Here is a 26,887-nt window from a genome sequence, read left to right on the forward strand (position 1 = left end):
TGTTCTAGTCGTTTGGTATGTGTTGTACGACGCAACTTGAAAATATATATATATTGTAAGAGTATTAGCATGCATTTAGCTTAACTATGCGAATCAGGTAATAATATATGCAGAATTAGCAATTTAAAAAGAAAAGAAATAAAGGCACAAGAATAAAATAACACTAAACTGTCTGATTCTCACACAGAACAGGGAAGCAATGATACTCTGAAGTAAATTATAAAGTTTAAAATTGTTAAACAGAGCTATTATACCATTTTTTAGCTTGTTGAGAACGCTGGTATTCGGTGTTAATTACTAATGCTTTGTACTCATTTTGTAGCATTGATCGTGACTAGAACTACTAACCTTTATATTACTAATTGTTTATTAATTGTACCGTCTTCATAGATGTTGACCCTTTCAATATTTGTTATTTTTGTAAGTTGTATTCTTCACGGTTTTTGTATGGTTAGAATTTTGGGATACAAGCTCAAAATTAAAAAGCTTTCGAAGTGAAGTATGAAATATGGAAGAATTTTGGGATACAGGCTCGAAATTCAAAAGCTTTCGAAATGAAGTATAAAACATGGGATATCTCTTAGAAATTGTTCTTATTTTTCAACGTGGTTTCCATTTTCACCAAAGCGCTTTGTTCAAGGTATTCGTAGGTTTTAATGCCACCGCAGAAGCCAGATTCATCCAGGCTAAGAATATTTCTCTACTCATCTTTAAACAGGTTTTTTTTTTTTTTAATGAAAATTGGTATATATTAAAGAACTCTTCCAGTTTTGGGAAAAGATGGCAGTCTAGTAGAGCTAAAGTAGGTGAATAAGGTGTTGTTGCAACAAATCATACTACAATTTACTTATTTCCACCATGCAGTGACACTCAAGGGATGAGCGAGGGACAACCCTTCTTTAATAGATCCAGCATTTCAGCATAGTATCCTCGCGTAATGATTGCACTGTGTAGAAGATAATCAATCAGCAGATATCTTTAGGATCCTAAAAACCTGACGCTGTGATCTTTCTGGCCAGCTCCACTCATTTGACCTTGAAGGAGAATTATAATGTTTTGACTGTGATATTTTAGAGTTACGATTTCCGTTGTTTTGACTGTTGCTTTGCTTTCGAAATAATAGTTCAACATGTTCCATCAGTGGTCACGAATCGACGCATGCTTTAGTTAGATTTCTTTTGAAAGGGTCAAACTTTGCTCAGAACTTTGCATCTAATTCTCCTTTGATCAGTAGTTGAGGTATCATCTTGCTGACAATTTCTTCAACATAATTCCTCCGTCTAAATATGAAGTACTCATTCATCTCAAATGCCTAAAGCCTCGTCAATTTCAGACTTTTTAATCAGCTATCTGCAATCAGTAACATTTAATATGGTGACACGTTTTGGTAGTCCACTGTGTGGATTATCTTCCATGCTTTCACACCTCATTTAAATTCAAGAATCCACCTGGAAACAGGTGCAAATAATGGAACATTTTCTTCTAAGAACTTGTATCGGTATGTATTCTTGTCTTCATTCTAATCTTTATCAAATACTTAATTACTGGGCGATGGTCGAAATTTCCCATTTTCCAACACAAGTCAGCATTGCAAATATTAACTATAAGTATAGCTGTGTTAAACAGATCCAAACAAGAATGCACCAATATATTTATACGGAAGATTGTACTTTTTGATAATGTAGTAGGTTTGGATATTGTGCTGCCATGAATAGTCATTTCGAGAACTCTACGAATTCCCCTCGTTTACTAACCGTATACTATCTTTCAATTATTAATATTACCTATGTATTGAGCCCCAATGATTACCGTGATTCGAACTGCTTATAACTATATTAATATATTTAAAACAATGGTATTGCACAGAAACATACATAATGTGTTGGAAAACAGTTTTTGCAAAATCTGTTTTCCAACACATGTAAACGGACAAGTTTTGCCGATAGATGTCACTACGGTCTTCCTATCTCTTCCATGTATTTTTACCTTTTATGAAAATTTACAATTTCTTTTATAAATTTCAACCTAGAGACTTCAAATTTTTAGAGAAGGAGATTCATAACCTATTAAGGGGAACAATCCGTGCCGATTTTTTATTTAGAATTTTCTTCATTGTTGAAACAGCTTCATTGTTAAAGATTTGGATATCCATTTCAACAATGAAGAAAATTCTAAATAAAAAATCGGCACGGTTTGTTCCCTTTAATAGGTTATGAAGTTCCTTCTCTAAAAATTTGAAGTCTCTAGGTTGAAATTTATAAAAGAAATTGTAAATTTTCATAAAAAATACATGGGAGAGATAGGGAAGACTGTAGTGACATCTATCGGCAAAACTTGTCCCTTACCGGTAACAAGCAAAATATCCAATCCGTACTGTACCTTCCGCCACACTTTTGCAATACTTAGGAAGTTACATACTCCACGTCTATCTAGCTCTTTCACGATTATTATGCAAAGAAATTCAATGTAGTAATATTCGGTGATTTTAATGGTGATTAAATTAGACAGTCTACCAATGTATTGATCCAGAAATATGTTGTCTATCAGCAGTCACAGAAATGTTGACCAGTTATGAGATGCCTGATCATGTTGAAAAGTACATGGTGCTGCATATCCTATAACTGGGATATGAAATAATTCACAAGCATGTCTGCATACACGTTAGTGTAAATAGTTGCTTCATGAAAAAGAATGACTGTAATTCTGTCTTCCATTACCGCACACTACATACTAATCGTGGAACTTACACTCTTTAATTAGCTTTACTAGAATTTTTTCGAGAGAGGGGTTGAGAAGTAAGAGAGCTATCAGTATTTTGAGGCGCATATTTGTGTTTAGCATACGCTAATATACACAGATGCACTATATATATATTGAGACATCGTTGATTTCGCATTAGGGAGGTTCAAAGTTCGAAAACCGGCCATCATAGGGATTGAGATCTCTCAGGATTTTAAAAAATTTCCAGGTAAAAGGATGGTGTTTCATTATACACCCAGTATAGAGTCAATTTTCTCTCTCTCTGTATCGGAATATAAAATCTGAAACAATCGATCTTTCACTTCGATCTAACGTGAAGTGAAAATAGTTTCCAACAAAAAATGAAAAAAAATATATAAATAGTAAATGGATCACAATATACTTTCAGAACGAATATTAATTACACTCTAGAGTCATTATAGCAAACTTTTTTTTTCTAGTGGTCAGTTCAGAGGTTGGTACCTTATGGATTATCTCTATTTGCTACTGAACTGCATTAAAAAATAATTGTGAGTGTTTGGTAACATGAAGTATTTATCGAATTGCACTACGTTTTTTAGTACTTCAGTTTGTAGCAACATGGACAGTACTGGGAAGGGGACCCACTGGGAAGGCCAAAACCTCGACTAGGGGGACCTAGCCTCCCATGCTTCCTTCTAACTTCACCACTGAGCCCCAAATACATAAAATATGTCAATTTACAGAACGACTAACGTGAAACACCGCATTATCATATTTGATGGAAGAAAATTTTTTTTTTTTTTTTCGCCCAGGTTTTTCAAACATGTTTGTAAACTTTTTACTTACAGCTTACTCATATGGTTTGAGTTTCTGCATTTAATATGCATGCAGTTTCCTGTATTGTGATCAGTTTCCTCATAGTTACTTGATTAGTTCTTGCCATTAGTATGAGAGACCAGGCTCTATCCCTGAATCGAATTTCATGTTAAACTTAGGTCCACATCTCTTATAGGCCCTAATGCTAATTAAAGATGTAAAACTTTGGGCAAATTGTCAGAATAGTTTCCATTACTTTAGTTTTGAAAGTTATTATCAACTCAAAATAGCTAATAGAAATTCATTGTGTGTGAAACATACAGAGCATCGATATAATCAAATATTTTAAATATTAATCACATAATATTATATACCTTGATAATCCTCAACTTGCAAGCCTTTGTTGCAGCCTTATTGAAGATTATATACGTATGCGTAATTTTTAAGTAATGAATAGAATATTGAGTTTTCAAAATAAATTATAGTTTTCGCAGTAAGCTTTAACCTTTTCCAGCTAATTTAACTAATAAAGACATGAACCAAATATCGCTCTTAGAATTTTCTTTCATTTATCTCTCTATGTTGTTACCTTTATTGTATTGTGTTTCAAAATAGCTATAAAGGTAACCAAAAAAGTTCTGTCGTTTTTTCAACCACCACCTTGGAACATCGATGTGTCACCGAAGACGTACCTGGAAGATCAAAACCAGTCCCCATCAGCATCGACGACCTTCTGTCAACTTTCTAGAAGGCCATGGATTCCATCGCGGTAGAATTTGGTGGGCCGTGAATCGAAGAAGGTATTAAGTGTATTTTGCACCTCTGCATGGGATTTGAACTAGCGTCCTCTAAGGTGATTGTCCAAGGAATGGAACAGGTGATAATCGGACGGTGCAATGTCCGGGGAGTATGGTGGATGCAAGTGTTTCCCATCCAAGGCGCAGAATGGTTTTCCGGGTCATCGTAACCACGTGTGGCTTAGCGTTGTCTTGTAATAGAAGGTCCTCTTTACGATTCAGAAGTGTTGGCTCTAATTTTTTTTTAAACATAACTCAAATGTTGATAGTACACAATTGCATTGATGCTCTGACCAGCTGGTAGCAGTTTCCGATGCACGGTGCCGCGAACAGTCCACCAAACACACACGAGAACCTTCTTCTGGTGCAGTGCTGGTTTCGGCTGTTTTGGAACCAGTTCATGGGATGCTAACCAAAGATGACGGCGCCGTGAAACTTCGTACAGGTCTTACTTCTCATCATATATCAACACATTGTCCAGAAATGGCTTCTTCGTCAGACAAGACAGCAAAGAAACACTGGTATGTGCTCGCGTTGCTTTCTGGCCCTGAGTCAAATCATTATGTGGAACCCATCGATCCAACTCGTAATGCTCGCCAAGTTGATGGAGGTGCTGTCGAATTGTTTCTCCACTCACACTGAATTGTAGTCCCAGTTCCTCACATGTCTGGCCACTGTTCGCCTCAATTGTTACCTGAAGATCTTCATTTTGTACATGTCTTTGTCTTCCGGCACGTGGTGCTTCTCCGAGTCTTTTGTCACCATCCTTTAACTTAAAAACTACTGCTGCACTGTCCGCGTAGTCACGACACCATCACCAAAAGCCTGGCGTGTCTTCCCTCCCGCTGCAGCAGCGTTTGACCCCAGTTTGAATTCGTACAGCATACACGCCCTTATGACGCACTGTGAGGTCCCATGTTCACTCTGTCCTTACGCAAGTTGATGGTGTAACTGAATTGCCACAACCAGGTAATATGTTGGATATACTCTCACCAACAACTGACCTTCGCCTTATCTCCATTAGCATTCAACTCATGGTGTGAGGGCCAATGGAACACCGACCTCCACAAAAGCGACAAAACTTTCTTGGCTACCTTTATGTAAAGAATCTAAACTTCATCAGTGTATTGTACGTATATGTAAATGAACATAAAATGCAGATATTTTGATAAGAAAAGAATGGAAGCGCTTTCCATTATGTCTAAACCCTAGTAAAGTTACTGATAATAATATTGAGATCGAAATAAAGATGATTCTTATATATTATATTTCGAAGAATTGTAGTAATTGTGCATTTTACGATTTCTGATCTCTCTCGTACTGTGAATATTGTTTCAACATGGAAAAGCAGGTGCAAAGGTTATATCTGGCAATGAACCGTCGTCGGGTAACAATACTGTCAATTTCCAAGCACTCACGCATAATATTATGGGGCAGCCGAATTGACGTTTGGTGTGACTTAATGAGAGCGAGATATACTATTGCAAACCCATGAGTGAGAAATTAGCTTTTAGTGACATGTTGTGACGTAACAAAGTTATGTCACTAAGAACATACATCATGGGTGCCGAAGGGGGTTTCTTGACGTAAAATAGCTGTCAAAGGTTAATTGCCAATTGAGCCGCCGTGCAAAATCTCCAATTATTGCTGTGCCATTTAGCTTATCTAGTATTATCCTGAGATTAGCATACTTTGAAAACGATTACTTACAATGAAGTGTTTTGAGGAAGTACAGATTCTTGAATTCAAGATTTAAAAACAAGAAACAGAGATTGAAATGCATTTGCTTAAGGGTTCAGCTACTGGAAGGTCCATTCGTCTCCCGAAGAAATTAATGTATTTCTTGAGAGCAAGTAACATCTTTTACTCTTCTTTTCCTCCCTGCCTCTTCAATGAAAAAGAGTTAATAATAATATATACTTCTAACAAACTAACTAACTCTTTGGCCTATGGAACCCGAGGTTCTATGCCGCGTCCACAGAAGCTTTCCATTGACGTATGGCCTTAGCCAACTGAATTCATTTTCTACTGTGTATTCCTGTTTCTACGAGATCCATCCTAACATTATCCTCTCATCTTCGCTTAGGTCTTTCTAATGCTCGTTTTCCGAGTTGATTTTCAGTTAACATTTTGAAAGTAAAAATATTGAATCTAACATACTTGTTTATCAATATAATAGCAACAGAATCTAGTAATTACGACCAGTTAATTACCATATATTTTATTATATTCATTCTAGGTTCCCTTGATAAGAACGTTCTTGTGTGGGAACTTCCAGCTCAACTCGTATTTAGGACGATGGCAGCTGAGCGACTTCGAGGTTACCAGATAAGAGTAAGCAGTCTTCGTTTCAAATGTATTTTTTTTAACACTTTTATATCCAATGTGATAATTATTGGCATAATGTACTTATATTGTCACATACGTCAAGAACAACGATAAATTAAATGCGAGGAACTACAGACCGATAATCTTATTAAACATTTTTTTTTTTTTTTTTTTTTTTTTTGAAATTATCATTCACAAACAGTTGTCTTTTTATGTAGAAAAAAATATTGCAACAATCACAACACGTTTTTAAAAAGGGAAATTAATTGTAGCTAACCTCTGTCAAATAACATATTTTGCCTAATATGCAATGAAAAGTAGATCACAAACTGATGTTATATACGTTGACATAAATAAAGATTTTGATTCAGCTGATTATAGATTACTCTTAAAGAAACTGTAAACATCGGTGTAACTCCCTTGTATCTAAAATTTGTTGCAAACTATTTGATTAGTAGAACGTACCAAATTAAAATTGGAAATGCCCTGTCAGATTCATCCACTGTCCGTAATGGAGTTCCTCAAGGTTCTTCTCTGGGTCCATTACCTTTCTCAGTTTTTAGTAATGGCTTGCCAACAGTTTGAATCATTTCAATATTTTACATTGTGCTGATGCCATTAAGCTTTTTAGAGTAGTAAACAATAAGGATAATGATATGAACATTACTTGTTTAGAAACTAAATGATGACCTACAGTAATAAATCCCAATACTATGTGAGTCAGTACGTAAAACAAGGTACTACAATATCAGAAGTTGACACAATGAACGATTTAGGTGTTACATTTGATAGGTCATTACGCTTTACTGATCATATACAGAATATATCTAAAGAACCAAGGAAAATAATTGGGTACCTCTTTAATCAATGGCCCACTTTTTGTCAGTCAGATACTTATTTATTCGTATATAAACTACTGGTAATATCAAAACTAGAATATGGATCGGTGATTTGGAACAGCCTAACAAAGATTCTCGTGAACAAAATTGAAATGGTCAACAAATATTTTATTAGAATACTTTGTTTTAAGTTAGGACTCGATTTAACACGTCTGAATACTGGAAAACATATTTTAAATTGGAATCACTGGCTAACAGGAGAAAATTGATTGACTGCATTTGTAGAAAACATACTTGACAATCGATGTAACTCAGAGTATATTTTTAAAAAATGTGGATTTTTAAGTTCCAATGTATGGTACAATGGCTAACATTTTATTGCACCCACATAATAGGAAACATATTCTAATCTCTAGGCTTGTGTATCTTAGAATGTGACTTTACTTTGGAATTTATAATATAACTTAGTAGATGTTTTTATCATTACTTTTAATTTTTGACGTTTCAGTGTTCTAGGAATTGAGATAGACTGCACTGTCAGAATTCATCTTTTTATTAAAACATGTTAAAGAAAATCATTATTTATATCTTTTTCTATATTATAGTGTTACAATAATATTGACGTATATGACAAATGCTGTATTTCTGCACTCAGCTGTTCTCAGCACATAATAAAGTTTATATTATTTATTATTATTATTATTATTATTATTATTATTATTATTATTATTATTATTATTATTATTATTATTATTATTATCTTACACGCTTGTGAATTTCATTCTGCTCACCGTGAGTCGTCCAATACAGCTCCAGGACCTGACTGCATCTCCTATGAAATGTTGCGTAACCTCTCCCGCGATACACAGTTTGTTTTATCCAATTGTATAATCGCATCTGGTAAGAGGAATTTTTCCAACCCTGTTGGCGTGAGTTCCTGGTTCTTCTCTTCTTAAACCAGAGAAATTCGCAGCCTGTCCCATGAGCTACAGACCTATCGTCCTTACGAGCTGCGTCTGTAAGCTGTTTGAATGCATGACAAATACGCGCCTGGTATGGTATTTGAAATCTAATTCGCTCTTGAACAACTATCAGAGTGAATTTCGATCTTTCCGAATCACTGCTGGCAATCTCGTTCATCTCGATGAGCAGATTCATGACGCCTTTCTCAACGAAGAACACTTTGTTGCCATTTTTTTTCGACTTAAAGAACGCGTGTGACACCACTTGGCGTTACGGTATATTGAAACAATTATATGACTAGGATCTTCATGGGAATATGGCTCACTTCATTGTGAATTTTCTTCATGAACGACATTTACAAGTGTGTGGGGGATCTAGTCTTTCAGAGCACTTTGGCCAAGAAAATGGTAATCTACAAGGTAATGTACTTAGTGTCACGTTGTTTGCTATCGCCGTCAGCAGTGTTTTTTTCGGAGTTCAAGTCGCCTGTTTGTGGTGTGCTTTATATTGACGATCTTGTAATTTAATGTCGCGCCCGTCACCGTGGCATTACCCGACAACTTCAACCGGTTTTGCATCGTCTTGTTCACTGGTCGAACGATACAGAATTTTGATTTTCCTCTGTGAAATCTCGATGTATCACTTCTGCATCAAACACATTTGCCTTACTGACCCGGATTTGTATATGGATGGCGCTCGTTTGTCGTTCGTTGATACGGTCCGTTTTCTGGATTTGATTTTTGACCGTCGATTGATGTGTGCACATTCGCTCTCTTAAGCACTTTTATCTTCACGTCTAAATCTCCTTCGTGTCCTGTCCCGCCGCATGTGGAGTGCTGATCGTACTGCTCTGTTCCGCTTATACCGTAGTCTAATCCGGTCCAAATTAAACTATGGTTGTGTTGCTTACGTGTCTGCTCGTTCCTTTCTGCTGGACAACTTGACACAGTCCATCACTTGGGTATTCGGCTAGCTATTGGCCCCTTCCGTACTAGTCCTGTTGCCAGTCCTTTATGTGGAGCTAACGAACTATCGGTAACGTTACGTTGTGAGAGACTCCTCCTCAATTATTCTGCGCATGTGCGTTGTATTCCTGACCACCCCTGTAGACCTTGTCTCCGTGGTGGCGGATTTACGAGCGCTATGCTGCACGTTCTCGTGCTACATGCCCATGGTACATTCATGCGTGTGGGGGGTTTTCTCCCCGACGAATTTGTGTGGCTCTCTCTCTCGTTGCTTCGGTTTTGTGCTGTACCCCTCATGGTTGCTTTGTACAACTTATCTTTGCATTTAAAACAGCACACCCGTTTCCAGGTATACCAGCAGGAGTTTGCAACATTACTAGAGCAGTACCCCGATTTTAATATGTTTTATACGGACGGTTCTAAGGATGAGAATTCTGTTGGCTGTGCCTTTGTCACCGACGAGGGCAGCTCAGAATTCAGTTTGCATCTCCTGTGTTCAGTGTATACTTCTGAATTAACTGCAATTAAGCTTGCTCTCGATCATGCGCTTACGCTTTCGTTGTGTCGTGTAATGGTTTGCACCAGCTCACAGAGCGTAGTTATGAGCCTACAGAATGTCCTCATTAACCACGCCCTCGTTCAATACATTCTTGTGAGATGCTATCAACTACTTTGTCGTCGTTGTCTGCTGGGTACTGAGTCATGTCGGGAAACTAACGTGCTAACACAGCTGCCAAGAACGTCACCTTGGCTGGATGTTGCATTGGAGATTAGTCTTCCTCGCTCCAATCTCGGTAGCTATTTCCATACTTTGATGCGCTTTCATTGGCAAGCAAACTGGAACCAAAGAAATGAAAATAAACTTGATGCAACTTAAGTCACATCTTGGAGAATGGCACACATCCGCTCACTCTCGTGGTCGAGATGAAGTGCTCCTAACGCGTTTACTTATCGAACACTCTCATCTGACGCATAGTTATTTGTTCCGTGGTTTGAATCGTCCGTATTGTGAGGAATATATTGTCCCACTGAGTATTCAGCACATTCCTGTCGAATATTCTGAATACTTTGAACTCAGAGAGCGTCACGGACTGTCTCTTACACTTGATCGTGCGTTGGGTAATGATATTGCTATTGTTGAGCGTGTCTTCTCATTTGTGCACGCTTGTAACATTGCTCGGTTCTCTGAGCTTTTTTTTTTTTTAAAAAAAAAACTTTTCCTCGTTTATTTATTGTTGCTGCATTGTTATCTTTTATTGTGATTTTTTAAATTGAATTTTCACTATTGGTATTCGTATATATTTTCTCTATTGTTACCATTATTAGTATTTATTATTGTTCTATTTTCATTATTTTGAGTATTGTTCTATCTTTACTATTTATTGTTGTTATATATGTACTATTTATTGTTATTGTTATATGTAGACTGACTATAAAATCCATACTAAGTGCTAAAAATGGAAAAGTTCAGTTTAATGACAAATTGTGGCCTATGTGTCTAACATTGCTGAGTTAAAATCAGACTATCTAATATTTACTGTGAAAGTAGTTAAAATAATCGCCAGAAGAAGGCGCGTGGGCCACCAGTTCTCAAGTAAAACCTGGGCTTTTTCTCAACATTTTCATTTTGGCACTTAACACGGATTTTATTGTCAGCCTACATATATTTGATATTCTCATATATTTATTGTTTTACCTCTTTTAGTTTTATCCTTTTTTATCAGTATTTTCTTATATTTTATTATTTTGTTTTTTAATTTTATTTACGGCAATCGTAGTAATCGTGACGAGGACAAATAGCCTTACTGCTGACGTTCCTATTAAACTTCAGTCAATAAATCAATCATCATCATCATCATCATCATCATCATCATCATTATTATTATTATTATTATTATTATTATTATTATTATTATTATTATTATTATTATTATTATTATTATTATTATTATTATTATTATTATTATTATTATTATTATTATTATTATTATTTCAGGTCATGGATTGGACAACGGAAGATGTTGAAAGATGGTTGAATATGTTTCAGATTAGTGAAGATGTTGGTGCAAAACTTAAAGAACATAATATAAAAGGTGTCGACTTGTTGAATGTACCTGAAGAAAATTTACTAAATATGTTAGAAATTGGTAAGCATGCTTCTCTTTATATTGTAAAATTACTTTGTTAAGGTAGTAAGTAGAGCAATTACCATACGGGATGTTAGACTTTCTCCCACAACTTTTTATTACCAAATTCTTGTTATACATAAATATAACACACAAAATAACTAATTGAGGTCCGAAGACCGATACAATGTTCTCTGGATATTTTATTCGGGTAAATGGGTGTCTCAAGGTCCTGACAGCCGAGGGAAGGATACCACAGAGCTCCAGGCAAGCTAAGTAGTTGCAGTTAGGATCTCCCAGTTCTCCAGGTAAGTTAAACAAATAAAGAATCTAAGAACTCAAGGCAAGCTAGGTGATTGTGGTTTAGGATCTCCCGTGCTTCAAGCAACCAAAGGAAGCGGTAAAGGTCCCACAGAGCTCCAGAGAAGCTAAGAGGCTTGGATTAGGTTAGATCTCTCAGAACTCTAGATAAGCTAAGAGAGGGAATTTGACCAGCCGAGACTGAAGCCGATGGAAGTCCTGCAGCGTCTTCATGGGCAGCGGCGGCGCTAGTATTTTTCTTTGGTCACGTGTTCTTATGATGATTATGCCTATCGTCTGCTTGCTCATAGTAGTAGTTGTAAGGAAGCACGCAGTCTTCTTTACAAATATAGAACACATGTACCGTATAACAATATATACGAGGTTGTTTTTAGTAAGATCTGTTTGCAATAAAAATGAAACAAGAAAACATTGTTCAAAAACATCTGAATTTACATACAATTCTCAATTTTTTATGTCATTTCCTTGCTGGTTTAGACATTTATCGTAATGAAAAATGAGTTTTTGGATACCAGCCTCATGGAACTCTGCCGCCTGTGATGGTAGTAAGTTATTCACGGTCTTTTTTACTTCTTCACCAGCAAGATTTTCGGATGGTTGATGAGGTGTTAGTTGCTAGGTGCAAGGTCCGGATAATCGAATTTTTTACAGCCAAAAGATTTGATCAGGTTTTCCTTGAACAATTCCTGTCCCTCCCTGAACAGTCTGACCTATTTTTTACACTTTATTGTCAATCACTGCGTTGTCAGCAAACATTTCACATATCTGGCGATAAAGATTTGCAGGTGTAATGTTTCTTCCTAGTAGTAACCAGATGACTGACTATTTCACAGTTGCGAGTCGCTCGACTTTTTTAAACATGTTAATCTAATACCACCAAGCATATAGACTGACCCATGAATGCAAATGGCGCACGATTGCATGTTAGGGATACAGGTAGCCTGCAGCGCACTCATTCTGAAGGGCACACAAAATTTCATATTATTCACGGACGGACCTAATTTAAAAAATAATTCTGTATATACAATATATAATGTAAAGTATACTTGTCAAGTCGGCCGTATCTGTCATAAAGTGTCATAAAGAAATTGAGACTGAACCTACTCAGGTAATAAAAGCACATACCTCCTCCCTCCGAGTTTGTACAAAATTGATCCTGGTATTGTAGATTGTTAAGCGATCTTTTTTGTTTCTAATCAACGATGCTGACATATATATATATAGACAGACAGACAGACAGATAGATAGATAGATAGATAGATATAGATATAAACTGCGTTTAGATACTTTTTACAGTAGCATTCTTTGAGATTCATACTATTCATTTGTGCTTCTTGAATTATTCTTCTGTTGACAAACTCGAAATTTGCTTTAATAAATTGTTCCATCTTTGGTTATGATTTAACTGTTTGAATTTAACTTTGGTTTTATTTTTCTAACATTATAAGCCTCAATAATTTATCTTTTCGTAGTTACTATTGGTTTATATAACATGTTAACATCCTTAATATTGTGCTTTACAATATTTTGAGAAGCAGGAAATTACATTCGGACATTTTACGTCTCTCAGTATAATCTTTGCAGTACGTAGGCGTGTCTAAATTTTATTATTAAACTCTCTTTTATTGTTTTTTTTTTTTTTTTTTTTTTCAAGATGGGTTTCACCATATTTTTTAATCAGCTATCTTCTTTATAACCATTTTCGTTACCTAATTGAATCAAGTATTCAGTATGTTCCATTAACACGTTATTATTATTATTATTATTATTATTATTATTATTATTATTATTATTATTACACAAATTGAAGGTTCTACAAAAAATATATATTTACTTTCATCGAGAAGGGGTTAACGGATACATGATATATATTCATGTACTGTAAGCGCGCTTTTTGTTTCCTTGCTTCTGTACACAAATATGTCCATGAAATTAAAATGATTATCAGAATATATATGAACAGAAAAGTTAAATAAAGATAAGAATGACGAAGGAAGCCTTGTAACAAGAAGAAAAGCGAACTCATATTCATGATAGGTCAACTTACATCAAATCTTTGAACGTACGAAGATATGTTGTCTTCCTTATTTGCCCTAAATGAACAACAGTGCCACTATATATCTTTCCCAAAACATGTTCACACAAACACTACACCGTTACGGTAGCAAAACAGTATTGTAAGTTTGTAGCTGTGTGTTGACTTTGAAACATGCTATATTGCGCATGGGTTGGACACACTCGAATCGACCTTCTGTAGTGTTAACGCACTTGTAAATATAGAAGAAATGTATTGGGAGTTCTACTCTTGTATTTCGCGAAGTAGTATATGTGTAGAAGAAATAGTAAAGAATGGTTTGACAGAGGAATATTGTATCTCGATAGGATGTAGAAGAGTTAAGTAGGTGTACGTGCTTTGCGGATGACGTGGCTCTTATTGCAATGCAGAATCTGAATACAAAATTTATATAAGGTACGAGGAAGAAGTGAAAATCATGGGATGAAGAGGAATATTAAAAAGACGAAAGTAACGGTAATTTGAACAAATCGAACTGTGACAACTAAAAAAGTTGAAGGGAAGAAATTAAAATAAGTGACTGGTTTTTGGTATCTGAATAGTATTTTACGTGAAGATATAAAATGTGAACGGGAAATAAAAATAAGAATAAGAATAACGAAAGAAGCCTTTAGGAGGAAGAAAAATATTATTTTGTGAATCGCTGAATAAAAAGTTGTGAAAAACGGCTTATCGATTGTTTCGTGTTGAGTATTGTATAGAAGGTTGCTCGGTTTATATATGAACGAAATAGCACTATGTCATCAAGTGGTACATAAATTAAACCGTTACTTGGAAGGATACATCATGGCTTTTTCCCATGCTCGTTTAACTTATGTAGGTATAGTGAAATAGTGTCGAGAGAATAGTTTCTCACTCAGGGTGACGACTACTAAGTTATTGTGGCACATTAGGGAAATCAGGAGCCCGTAACGAATTAATCGCCGATGAAAAGTAGCAGGAAAAGGACTCCAAGGAAAGTGATCCCGGCAGTAGTGCAGGAAATCCGCTGATTGGCGTGCCAGGAAAATCCATCGACAAAACATGCAGTGGGCCAGCGATTCCATTTGGCAACTTCAAGTGCCATTCGTAAGCGGCTCCAGGTGAGATGCGTCCGTAAAGCCCACATATACTACAGGGTGTCGAATATATATTGTAATTCGTAGTTTGGGATAGTAGAACTTTTGAACCTGAAGCGATACACAAATAATAGTAATACCAAAATGAACCCTTGTTCATGCATATATTCTTAAACTAGGAAGCAACAATTGAAGTATACTAGGAACTACACAGTGTTGCCAGATGTAACTGAAGGTTTTTTTTTGTTTTGTTTTGTTTTGTTTTGTTTGTTTGTTGCAAAATACGTAAATTGTTGTTAACTCATACGTATGGATGTTCTGTCGTTAATTTTCAGTTTGTTTAGTTGGAGTAACTTGGAAACTATGGAACAGAAAATGACTTTTTCATTTCCAACGATAACCAATCGGATGAGGCCTCTGTAAGGGGGAAGTAGGGAAATCGTAGTTTTCATAGATTAACACACTGAATTTACAACAGTGCTGATGTTTGAGTGCATCAAAAGGCGTGTTAAGGATCTGTCTACATTATACAATTCCTGAATTATACGATTAGTTATCGGTGTAAATGAAAATTTTTTTCTGCTCCATAGTTTCCAAGCTACTCCAACTAAACAAACTGAAAATTAACGACAGAACATCCATACGTGTGAGTTATGTCAATTTACGTGTTTACACAAAAAAAAAAAAAAAAAAAAAAAAAATTCAGTTACATCTGGCAATACTGTGTGGTTCCTAGGATACTTCAATCGTTGCTTCCTAGTTTAAAAATATATGCATGAACAAGGTTTCGTTTTGGTATTACCATTATTTGTGTATCGCTTCAGGTTCTACTATCCCAAACTCCGGGTTGCATTGTATATTGGACACCCTGTACTTGCTCCCGCAGCACATTGCAGAATGAAAAATGAACTGAAGAAAACTGTGTGAAAAGCATCTAGTGAGGTTCAAATGGAAGACAGTCGTCACAATGAATGAAGTACACGTCCATTATACTGCTTGTAGATACATTTGGGCCTGATATACTGTGATAGCAATACCAAGCGCCACTGCGACTTCGTTCACCACTGCTGAGAAAGTTTCGCGCATGGGTTTACCATTGTTACGGGATTCAGTTATGTGGTAAAGTTGCTGATAAGCAAGGTTGATAAAAACATAAAGGAATGTAAGATACTTTCAGGAATCCATTGTGACAACTATCTTTTAACTTCTTTTTTATTTTTATCTGCTCATTTATTTATTTTATTTATTTCAGATGATGAAGAAAAGCGAAAACTCTTTCTTCAGCAGTTGTATTGGTTGAAGAAGGAAAATCAAGGTTTTCCAGATGTTCAGGTTGAAATTCCTCATCAGTTTCTGTGTCCAATTACTCATGAAATAATGAGAGATCCAGTAATTTGTGCAGGTATGTGCAATATAAAAGTGGATAGAAAGTTGAATGAAAACTTGAAAGTATAGTGACTTTATTGCAATCCATAATACAAATACAAAATTAGAGTAATTCGTATTGGCATATATATAATACATAGAGTAAATTAAAGTCTAAACAAGAGAAAAGATATCCATAGATTCATTGTATACCCAGGTGAGCATTGATTAAAGTAGTTTATTTACTGTCTTGACTTACTTCAGTAAGTATATCAAAAGAAAAAAAATCCATTTGCGCCGCATTTTCAGTGAATAGGTGCTACATGATATTTTAGTGTGAGAAATGGATACTCTTTCTCGACTTCTCAGAAGTGCAGTCTTTACGTTTCTGGCATAGATAGATTTTATGGATATGATTTCCTTGTTCTATGAGTCGTATTACAACTACATTCACCCTTGTACTCATTCACGTAACTGCGTACGTTTTCTATGTATTTCCATGCATTGATATTCCAAAATATTAGAAACACATGGCTGATAATGTATAGCTGTTCCCGTCGCCCGAATAACAGCTGCTATTTGACGCAGCAGACTATCTGCGAGATGTTGACACTGTTTCATGAAGATGTTCATCAAGGCATGTTCAGTGACGGGACGGGTCGAACGCAGTTTTGTTAGAAGAATAATTGTAAAACATTTTGTAGATTCGCTCGTGAAATTCAAACCTGGTAAGCAAGGAAACCAAAGCAATTTCTGAAAGGCATTAAGGACCGCAGTGGCTCAATGGTAGAGCGTTCACCTTTGGTGCATGGGGTTTTAGGTTCGATCCCAGCTCGCGCCAGTGACCTTTGTGGCCGACAAACACTGTGTGCGTGGGTTTTCTCGGAGTTCTTCTGTTCATTCCACCATTTCCTTCATTTCTTATCATAACTGTCTCCTTTAGCCTAGCCGGCATAACCTTGGGACGTGAAACTTCATTTTCATTTTTTTCTGAAAGGCATTACACTTTTCATTACACCTATTCCTTAACGATGTACAACTTACGATTGTATTATCTTGGTTTTGATAAAAACATTCTACTACTTTGCACTTGTCAAAGCAGACTAATATTTGCAGTAGTCCTTGCAACCTCCAGCAAAACACGTTGTACGTAACCATGGAGGCACTATATTGCATAACTTATTGACAGGATGGTTTCATTGCAACGTGTTGTCTCCACGGTATGTGAACTTGATATTCCGTTCGAAACAGCTGAAAATATGAATCAGTTTAGTTACGTCATCCAGAGTCTGTGTTTCTATGCCTCTTAGTAGTTATCTGGCAGAGTATCATAGATGCTAATTGTGTTTCTGGACAATTTTCAAATTCTTACATTGATTTGGGGGATTAATTATCGGGAAGTCTTTTTCATTAGATAGTTACCATACTTATATATTACCGATTACAATGTTCAGGTATCGGATTTTGTATGTTTCCAGTATGTCCATGGCTACAATAGAGCTCTGGCCACCAAGAAGATCGAAGTTCTTATCTGTCTAATCTCTGCAACGTATCCAAGGGCCTGCTCAAATCTTATCCGCTGCCAATGTCAATCGCAACTTGAGTATTGCCAAACGATTACTGCTAGCTCACATATGATAATTTAGATGCATCCTGACTATTGACGGAATGACGGACAAGTGTACGACTGTCTTTAATATTTTGGCATGTCAGTTTCGATTTTCCTTTCTCTGGGGATCAATAAACAATCGAATCAAGTCTTAAAGGAAAACATATATTTCGTATAGTTGAAGTCATCATTTTGCTTGTTGATGTCAGTAATGATAAATTGCACTTCTTATGTTCTATGCCCGCCTCTCTTGCGGGCATAGAACATAAGTTGTTATACTAGTGCATAAACTCACGTACATATTGGTATGAAAGTTTCATGTGTATAGCTCCAGAATTGGAATAAATTATTGTAACCTCAGAAAATGTATTTCGAAAATCAATCTATAAATTTTGTTGTAAACTTATACAGATATTTTCTTTGGGTCTTGAAACATAGTTAGGTTTCCTTTTAAGCTTTACTGGGTTAAACTAAGAAAAAATAGTAATATGTTTCGTTAGTCAGTCACTTTTTACTACTACTGAAGCACTCTCGAATCGATAAAAACAAAGAAAATATAATGAAAAATCAGAAGATAATAAGTAATCTGTATAAATAAAAATTAAGCATTACTATTGTGGGCTGAATTTGGATTTAAACGGCATCGGGCATGTCACTGTTCATCTTAGCGACCCCGAAAACTATGGATTCAACATTAATATCGGTTTATATATCTCTCCCTCCCCAAGTTGCGGGGCTGAATTTGGATTTAAACGGCATCGGAAGTGTCACTGTTCATCTCAGTGACCCCGAAAACTATATATTCGACACTAATATCGGTCATTTTCGATATTTTTTTTTATATCTTCCCCCTCCCATCCCTTAAGTTATGGGGCTGAATTTGAATTTAAATGGCATCGGAAGTGCCACTGTTCATCTTAGCGACCCCAAAAATTCTTGTGTGGATTCGGCACTAATATTGGTCATTTTCGATCATTTTCATATATATCTCCCCATTCCCACTCCTCTATGTTGCATCGTGAAAGTGAAATGATGAACACCATTCCAGGCCCGAACCTCATTTATGTTGAAACTTTTATCGAGATCGGTCGGGTGGTTCAAGAGTTATTAAGTCACAAACGTACTATCTTTCATTTTTATTTATATAGTTATGTGACGAAAAAAATTGGTTCAATTTTCAGAAGCTTTATAGATCATAAGTAAATCAGTTATATTTATGAATTCCATTAGTTCCATTTTAGGTTAGTGGCCGTCCAGATTTTTACAAGTTATTCCGCCCAGTCGTGTGGATTTTTACTTTGTTTACAGTTATAACATTACTTGATTAGTCTTCATCTGACGAAGGTTATGCTAGTGCAATAACTGCATTGTTGTTTGTTTTAAAGTACGATTGTAGCAATTTGATACAGTGTTTGTTCATCGCATATTCATATTTAGCTTACCCTTTCCAGCACTCATTCTTCTAATCCCGAATTTCATGTCGGTGGGTTTTCTCGGTTCTCTCGTTTACTCTCATATTATCATTCCATCAGTTATTTCGTAATTATTCACTTTTACTAATCATCCGTCGTAATGGGCATAATCGTAGGACGTAACACTATAAATTTAATTTTAGTTAGATCTTTGTCTCTCTAAGTAAACCGAAAATATTGAATTATCTATCGAAAAATATACACAATTCAACCTTAAAAAAATATTTTAAAGTGTTCGAATGAATAATTTGCTGAAAAAATGGAAGTTTTATTTTTAAAAGTTTTGGTGAAGTGCTTCTTGTCACTGAAAAATGACGTGACATTTGCTTCTATACGTTTGAAATGTTAGGTCAATTGGAAATTTAATAGTGCCGTATGACCATTATAGTGTGTTATGAATGTTTTACTACCTACATTGTAGTACTGGAATGCTTTTTCATCAATGAATCGACAATTCACGCACAAAAATCCATTCCCATGTAATGTTATTTTCTGAAGTTTTGCAGTTGGCACATGGCGTTTGTGTGAATAGAATCTTTGAAGTTTTACATCTTTTTATATAGTTATTTTACTGCTTGAAATATTACACTGAACATATAATCAACTTTGTACTCTTGTTATTAACTTACTATCTCGTTATTTGAATCAACTACTTCAAATGTGGATGAACAATCCAAGATATAAATACATTCAATCAAGGTTTCATCATGGAAACTTCTAGAACATTCTGAACATTGATTCAGTGCAAGATAGATGGAAGATATTTGATTTCAAACAATTTCTTTTATATTAGCAAATTAGTTAGTATTTACAAAAACTTGCCCTATACAATTATATTGTTGTATCTATTTATAATATTATGTAACTATTTATGACGGCAGAAACGTGATGATTTCTTAGCAAAATGATTCAATGTATAATTTGATTTGATTTTGAGTTTAGTGTCCTTCCAGCAGCTAGACTATATGAGAGATGAACCTATAGCCTAACATAAGATCTGAATCACATAAGCTCCTGCCGGAAATCGAACCCAGATCTCCCACTCCACAGGCGCATATGCTACCCACTTAGACATGCAATGTATAATTTAATAAAATATAAACTGAAGAGTCATTAATATTATTATGGACCTAAGAATATAAACACCACTGTCACTATGAACAATTCATTATTACAAAATTATTAAGCGATATAGGCGACTGGGATTATGGAGCCACGTCTTATAACATATCCGTGTATATGGAAAGACAAATAAATAAAAATCTCGTTGCATTGTGTAAAAACATCTTTTCAGTTTATGGTATATAGCTTCGTGTGATTTATTTATGCCTTATCATTACCTTTTTTTAGTGTTGTAGATAAAATTAAACTTTATTTATTATATTTCAATTTAAAATAATTGTTACATTGTTATAATTTTACATTATACTATATATATGTATATATAGTTACAAGAAATATACAGTGAAACATCTGAATAATGAACATATTTTTTTTTCCAGATGGATTTACATACGAAAGAGCAGCCATTAATGAATGGTTCCTGAGTGGGAAATTTACAAGCCCAATGACAAATATGACGTTAGCGGATACAAAATGTACCCCAAATGTTGCCTTGAAAACGCAGATATATCAGTTTCTTTATGGAGATGCACCTTGAAGAGTGTAATTGTTATTATATTTGAATTGTAATTCTATATTCAATTTGTATTCGTTAAATATTTTTCACCAGTCATCGACGCCATTTTGTAATTTATATGTTGTATGTGAAGCGTAAATTTGCCGTTAAGTTTATACAATTATTTTGTAATATTATTCGTTACTACAAATAATAGAAGAATATAGAAAACCGAAAATCAATATAAAATATTGTATTCTTTCGTGTATGAGATGATTCTAATCATTCATTTATAAAATTTATTACAAGAATGAATGTATAACATATATTTCTAACTTTAAAGCCGGATATTAGAAGAATATTGTTCCTCTAATTTGCAAAATAGGTCAAATCGTTAATATAAATCTATTTCTTGCCATTCTTTGTTTTTTTGTTGAGAAGTGACCTTAATATGTCTTTTTAGGAATAACTTATTATTTAAACGGAGCCGCATATCATATGTTTTTTCATAGATGGAAGACTCGTAATTTGAAGAGAGCAAATAATACTTTAGTCATACTGGAGGGCACATATGCGGAAAGAAAATTGTCTTTTAAGAGTATGACAAGTGGCAGAAACCTTCACGATAATGATAAGTCGTGATTGCTCTATTTCCAGAATGGATTAGCCTATTTCTACAAGTTGTAAAGCTCATAGAGTTGAAAAGTCTTGCGTCTTTATTCGGATATTATAGATTCTTAGTTGGGTTAACGATTTTAAGTTTTATTTTCTTTAATGTACTTGGTAAAGGAAATAACGCCGGTGACACCAGTTTCAAAATTCTAAATAGCAAGTTCCTGTGTGCGGAAATTAATTACAGTTTATTCTACAACGGAACAAATAACAGTTCTTTATCATAAATTTACTATAAGACTAAGTATTGAATTCCTTTAATTACAACTGAACACACAAGAACTATCATATTGTATAATCTTAAATATTTAACAGTCAAACATTGATTTTAATGGCGTGGTAGTAAACTGAAAAATTAGGAGATCCGTTTTAGTGGTGATCGTAAAATTTTAGATGATATGTTCAACCTCCAATTTTGCCATCAAAAGCTACTGTGATACTACTCCAATTAAGGCTTAATATTTTAAAAATCCTATTTCATTACTGTGCCAAACTTTTTTTTTTTTTTTTTTTTTTTTTTTTTTTTTTTTGTAACTTATTAATCTGTCTACAGAAATAGAGATTAATACTTTCAAAAAATCGTGGTAAATGTTGCCCATTTCCTTTACTTTTATTATTTCAATATAATGTGTTTAGGAGGAACTGATTGTCAGAGTTAGAAACTATTGTTCAATGTAAACTAATCAGATTGTTTATTACATATGCACATTAAATATCTAAGACAAGAATAATCTTGTAAATATTTCAACACATTGGTTAAGCTATATAATTTGATTAGATAATATAGCAGCATGTGTCTTAATTGGTATACAGTTTATCTTTTGTTACTTTCGAAAGACTGAAGAGAACAGTTATAATTAATCACAAATATAGAAATTGTATTGATTAGTTAAAATATTTATACCAATATTACGAGCATTCTTTCTTGACCATTCAATCCGTGTCTTGTCACTCTTATTTCAAGTAAAGAGTCATACTTCTTTTCCCCCCAAGATCTAATTTTGTATCTGATCTGACCATACATTAATATTTTGATGCAACTCTGAGCTTCGTCTTAACAGCTGAGTATTACTCCTCGTATAATTTTTATGATTAAGTACGTTATTCAACTTCTCAAAATCTTCCAAAAGCTGTTTAATAATATTCCTTTGTGTTGTGTGCAGTTTATACGTCGCAGCATCTGTAATAAATATGTCGGACAGCAAGAAAAATCTGTTTTAATGCGTGACTGTCAATAATTTGGATTTTTTGTTCACATTCCTTCACATTTTCATAGTTTCCTTCTTATTTTTTTAAAGTTTTACATTAGTTATAGTAATGTTCATCTGTGGAGAAGCATTATATTTCAATATGTATTTGTGAAATGTGCTTGTGTTTGATGAATAGATGTGTTTTTAATTATGCTGATCAACTTATTTTTTTATTGTTTATGCAATTATTAATAAGTTAATTTATTTTACATTTCAATGGATTAATTATATGGACTTGTGATTAATGTAGAAGCAATTTTAAGAAAATAAAGCTAACCGTTCTTTTCGAGGAGAATACATAACTTTTAGGCTGCCGTGGTTGTAGTCCGTTATCAATTATGTATTTTAAATATTTACTTTGTTTAATGAAATTCTAAATTCCATAATGTTACCTAAATGTAAGATAATTTAACTAATGGCACAGTAATAATTGTGGCATTTGAGTGTTGTATCTAAGTATCTTCATTTCACTTTGTTTCAAGTAGACACGAGACTCTCCCACATTTTTCAACGACACTAGTACTCTAGAATATAGAGTAATATACAAATTTATTTGTTGTACACCAATTTTATGTATCATGCAAGGAAGAAAGGAAAAAGAAAAAAAGCTCATCTAATGATTGTGATATTTACAACCAATGCGTTAGCATTGTCCGTGAAAAAACAAAAGTTGAGAAATACTTTGTTTGTTTGTTTTTCCATATTATATATCTGCACAACACCCATAGAATGAAGCTATGCAATTTGCTATGTATATATTTACTACTAATAAGTGATGGATCAGAGAGAGAGAAAGAGAGATCGTCAATTGAGTTTTCCCGATGGAAAAAAAAATAGTTGCATTTCCCATTAATTTAGGGATAATTTTATCCTTAGTATCGTTAAGAATGTAGTAACGGGATGACCCTTCCCTTTTTCATGTAGACTAAGAAGGGATAATACCTCTACTAGAGAAACTGTAATTATTAATTATAGGGCGTCTAAAGTGGTAATAAATATACAATATGTATCAAAAATTAGTTTTAATTGAAGAAATTTTCAGCTCGTGTTTGTTTCGAGAACACTGACAGTTTACACCCGTTCCATATGAAAAATGAAAAAGAAAAATAGAAAATTCTAGTACGAAGAGTTCTGTAAAAATCTAATCATTCTCTCAATCTACATTCCTAACTTAGAGATAGGAATTCATCGTTTATTTCTCTTACAATTAAAGAGAGAAAAAATCAGTACAGCAATACATCATATAATTCTTAGCTAATAGTAGTATTAATATGTGTTAGGGGGCGATGCAATCCTTTATGAGATGCATGCGCTTAAATGAAGTTTAGATAAAGGTGCAGAAGTTTTGTGGCATTCTTTTTACAATCCTCAACTGTCATTTAATTGTGAATAAGTATTTAATTTTATATTAGATGTGGATTTTATTTCCTAAGTAAGAAAAGAGAGGAGGTAACTCATATATATATATATCCCATCCCTTCCTCCCAGAGAGTCCTCTCATGCTCTGAAGCATGTATCTTAGAAGAACAATTTTCAAGTCCATCCTCACAACTGGAAAGCTTTAGAACGTCCCTGGTGTGTTCTTTGTTCAACAAGTGCAATGGTACAGAAATTGTGTTCGTCATTAATCAATAAATATATGTCAATGTTGTGCTCATCTGGCACTTGCCACGTTCCTGTTTTTTGAACTCTGTTCTTTCAACTGTCAGTAGGAACTATAAATACTTTAGCTTGAAACAAAGATTTCATGTGGCCAAAGACTCACATGTGTTCAATTTAATTCCGTTAATGAATAAAAAGTATATAGCTTTTATTTTAACAAAACCTTATATTTTTTAGTTCTTTACTTGCCAACCTTGTATTCATTGAGTATCCTGTTTAAATATATCATGGAATATTATGAAAACAAATATCTCCGTCAAGTTCTACTTATTATTTGACTGTGTAGCTGGGTAAATTTTAATGCTTTTCGCTTTATGTTACTTTCTAAAGAAAGTAAATTTAGTTTTTGAAGTGTTACGTTAAAGTTTCAGTTCTTATTGCGTTTGGGTTTAAACATTCATTCTGCTATAATTTGTATTTTTTATATTTAATTTTTCAAATTCTGTGGTTCATAATAAATAACGCAATAAATGGAATGAAATGTGTGCATATATATATATATGGGCCACGATAGCTCAGTGGTAGAGCTTTCACTTCTGGTGGAAGGGATCCCTAGTTCGATCCAGGCTTGTAAGTTTGTGGTGGACAGCATTGTGTTTGTAGGTTTCCTTGGGGTTCCTCCCTCTCATATTCACATTTCACCAATTCTTCCATAATCATTCACCTCTATATATCATATGTCTTTAACAATACAAAGAATAAACCTGAGTGTAAATTTTTTTATGTACCCGACCGAAACCCTGTGATTTTTAAATAATTTTGCACAAAAACGGCCATTTATGGCATTAAACCATTGTAACACAGGATCTATATATAGTGTTACATCCCTTTCTTGTATTGTTGTACATTTTTGCATATATTTCTGCGAAATTGTTCATTTTTTACTTTCTTATAGAAAAGTCTCTGGTAAGCTTAATATTCTTGTGTGTCAACAAAACTAGTACGAACAAATGTGCTACCTTACAACACAAACAGATGTACATTTATACAGTTAAACTAAGTTGTGACACTGAAGAAAGAAGAATTGGGTTGTATGTGGGAGTTCTTTGATTCTTTGCAAAATTTAGGATTAATTTTTGCCAAATTTAGAAACTATAAAAAGAAATTAAGCAAAAGGAAAATACCACTTCTTTTCAATATTTGCAGTAATATTTTGTTGAAATAACGGTGTTTATCTATATGATAAAATATTCTAAATTTCTTTATTATTCCATTTTGTGTGTTTGTGACGACATGTGTTTTACGTTCAATTATGTAATAAAGACTTGCATAACTATTATCTGAGTCTACTTGAAAGAACCAATGGATATGTAATTTATTTTTGTAAGTTCTCCGAAAATACAAACAGGCCTCTTTTACTGTACATTCCTTTGATGTAATTTATTACGTACAACTATAATGTTCAAAGTGAATTAACATGTTTTTTAATATTTTTCACGTAGCGTAGTAGTTGTTACTCAGAGATGCGATGTAAGTTCTTTTGTTTGTTAAAGTAATTCATTTCAATGTATTCATTTTAACAGTTGATATCCATGGATGCTTTTCGAAGTTGGATCAAATTAAAGTAGCAATGTGTAGTATGGTTCCTTCTCAACAGATGTCGTTACATGGCTGTAAGATGATATTGAGACGTAAGCAATGCTCACAAATTTGAAATATCACTTCAAACTACTGTTCAATCTTCAGTTGGCAAGCGTTTGTCGGCCATTTTGGTTCACTGCCTTATGTCATATGTTCATTTTACTGTCCCATAAGTAACGACATCTGTTAATAGGAAACTATATTACAAATTGGTATCTTAATTCGATTCAACTTCCGGGGGCGCGGTGGCTCAGTGGTAGAGCGTTCACCTCTGGTGCTTGGGGTCTCGGGTTCGATCCCAGCCCCCGCCAAGTGAACTTTGTGGTGGACAAACACCGTGCTCGTGGGTTTTCTCGGGGTTCTCCCGTTTCCTCCCACTTTCTTCATTCCACCATTTCACTCATCTCTCACCATCACCGTCTCCTTTAGCCTACCCGGCATAACCGTGGGACGTAAAACTCAAAGATTTGATTTTCATTTCATTTTCGATTCAACTTCCAAAAAACTCCATAGATTATTATCTGTTGAAATGCATACATTTTTTCTTGGTGGTCTTTGTACAGTCCGCACCAAAAAAAATCGTGCAACATGAGCATGTAAGTTTATTGTGAAACTACGACTAACAGCGCAGGGAATCAACATAACGTCTA

At 34.5% G+C, this 26,887-nt stretch overlaps 1 protein-coding gene across 3 annotated transcripts in view; it reads left to right on the forward strand.

The window, feature by feature from the left end:
* The window catches only part of LOC145668234 (WD repeat, SAM and U-box domain-containing protein 1-like), a 110,501-nt gene extending 84,028 nt beyond the window's left edge, over nucleotides 1-26,473 (forward strand). For all 3 annotated transcript variants that reach the window (XM_081735900.1, XM_081735902.1, XM_081735901.1), the window contains exons 15-18: nucleotides 6,574-6,668; nucleotides 11,426-11,576; nucleotides 16,261-16,410; nucleotides 20,957-26,473. In XM_081735900.1, the coding sequence (XP_081592026.1) occupies nucleotides 6,574-6,668; nucleotides 11,426-11,576; nucleotides 16,261-16,410; nucleotides 20,957-21,114 (554 nt within the window). In that variant the 3' untranslated portion in view covers nucleotides 21,115-26,473. The remainder of the gene's footprint in view (nucleotides 1-6,573; nucleotides 6,669-11,425; nucleotides 11,577-16,260; nucleotides 16,411-20,956) is intronic.
* The last annotated feature ends 414 nt before the right edge of the window (nucleotides 26,474-26,887 follow it).

This window comes from Thermobia domestica, chromosome 13, assembly GCF_964235325.1.
Source record: "Thermobia domestica chromosome 13, izTheDome1.hap1.1, whole genome shotgun sequence".
Classification (NCBI taxonomy): Eukaryota; Metazoa; Arthropoda; class Insecta; order Zygentoma; family Lepismatidae; genus Thermobia; species Thermobia domestica.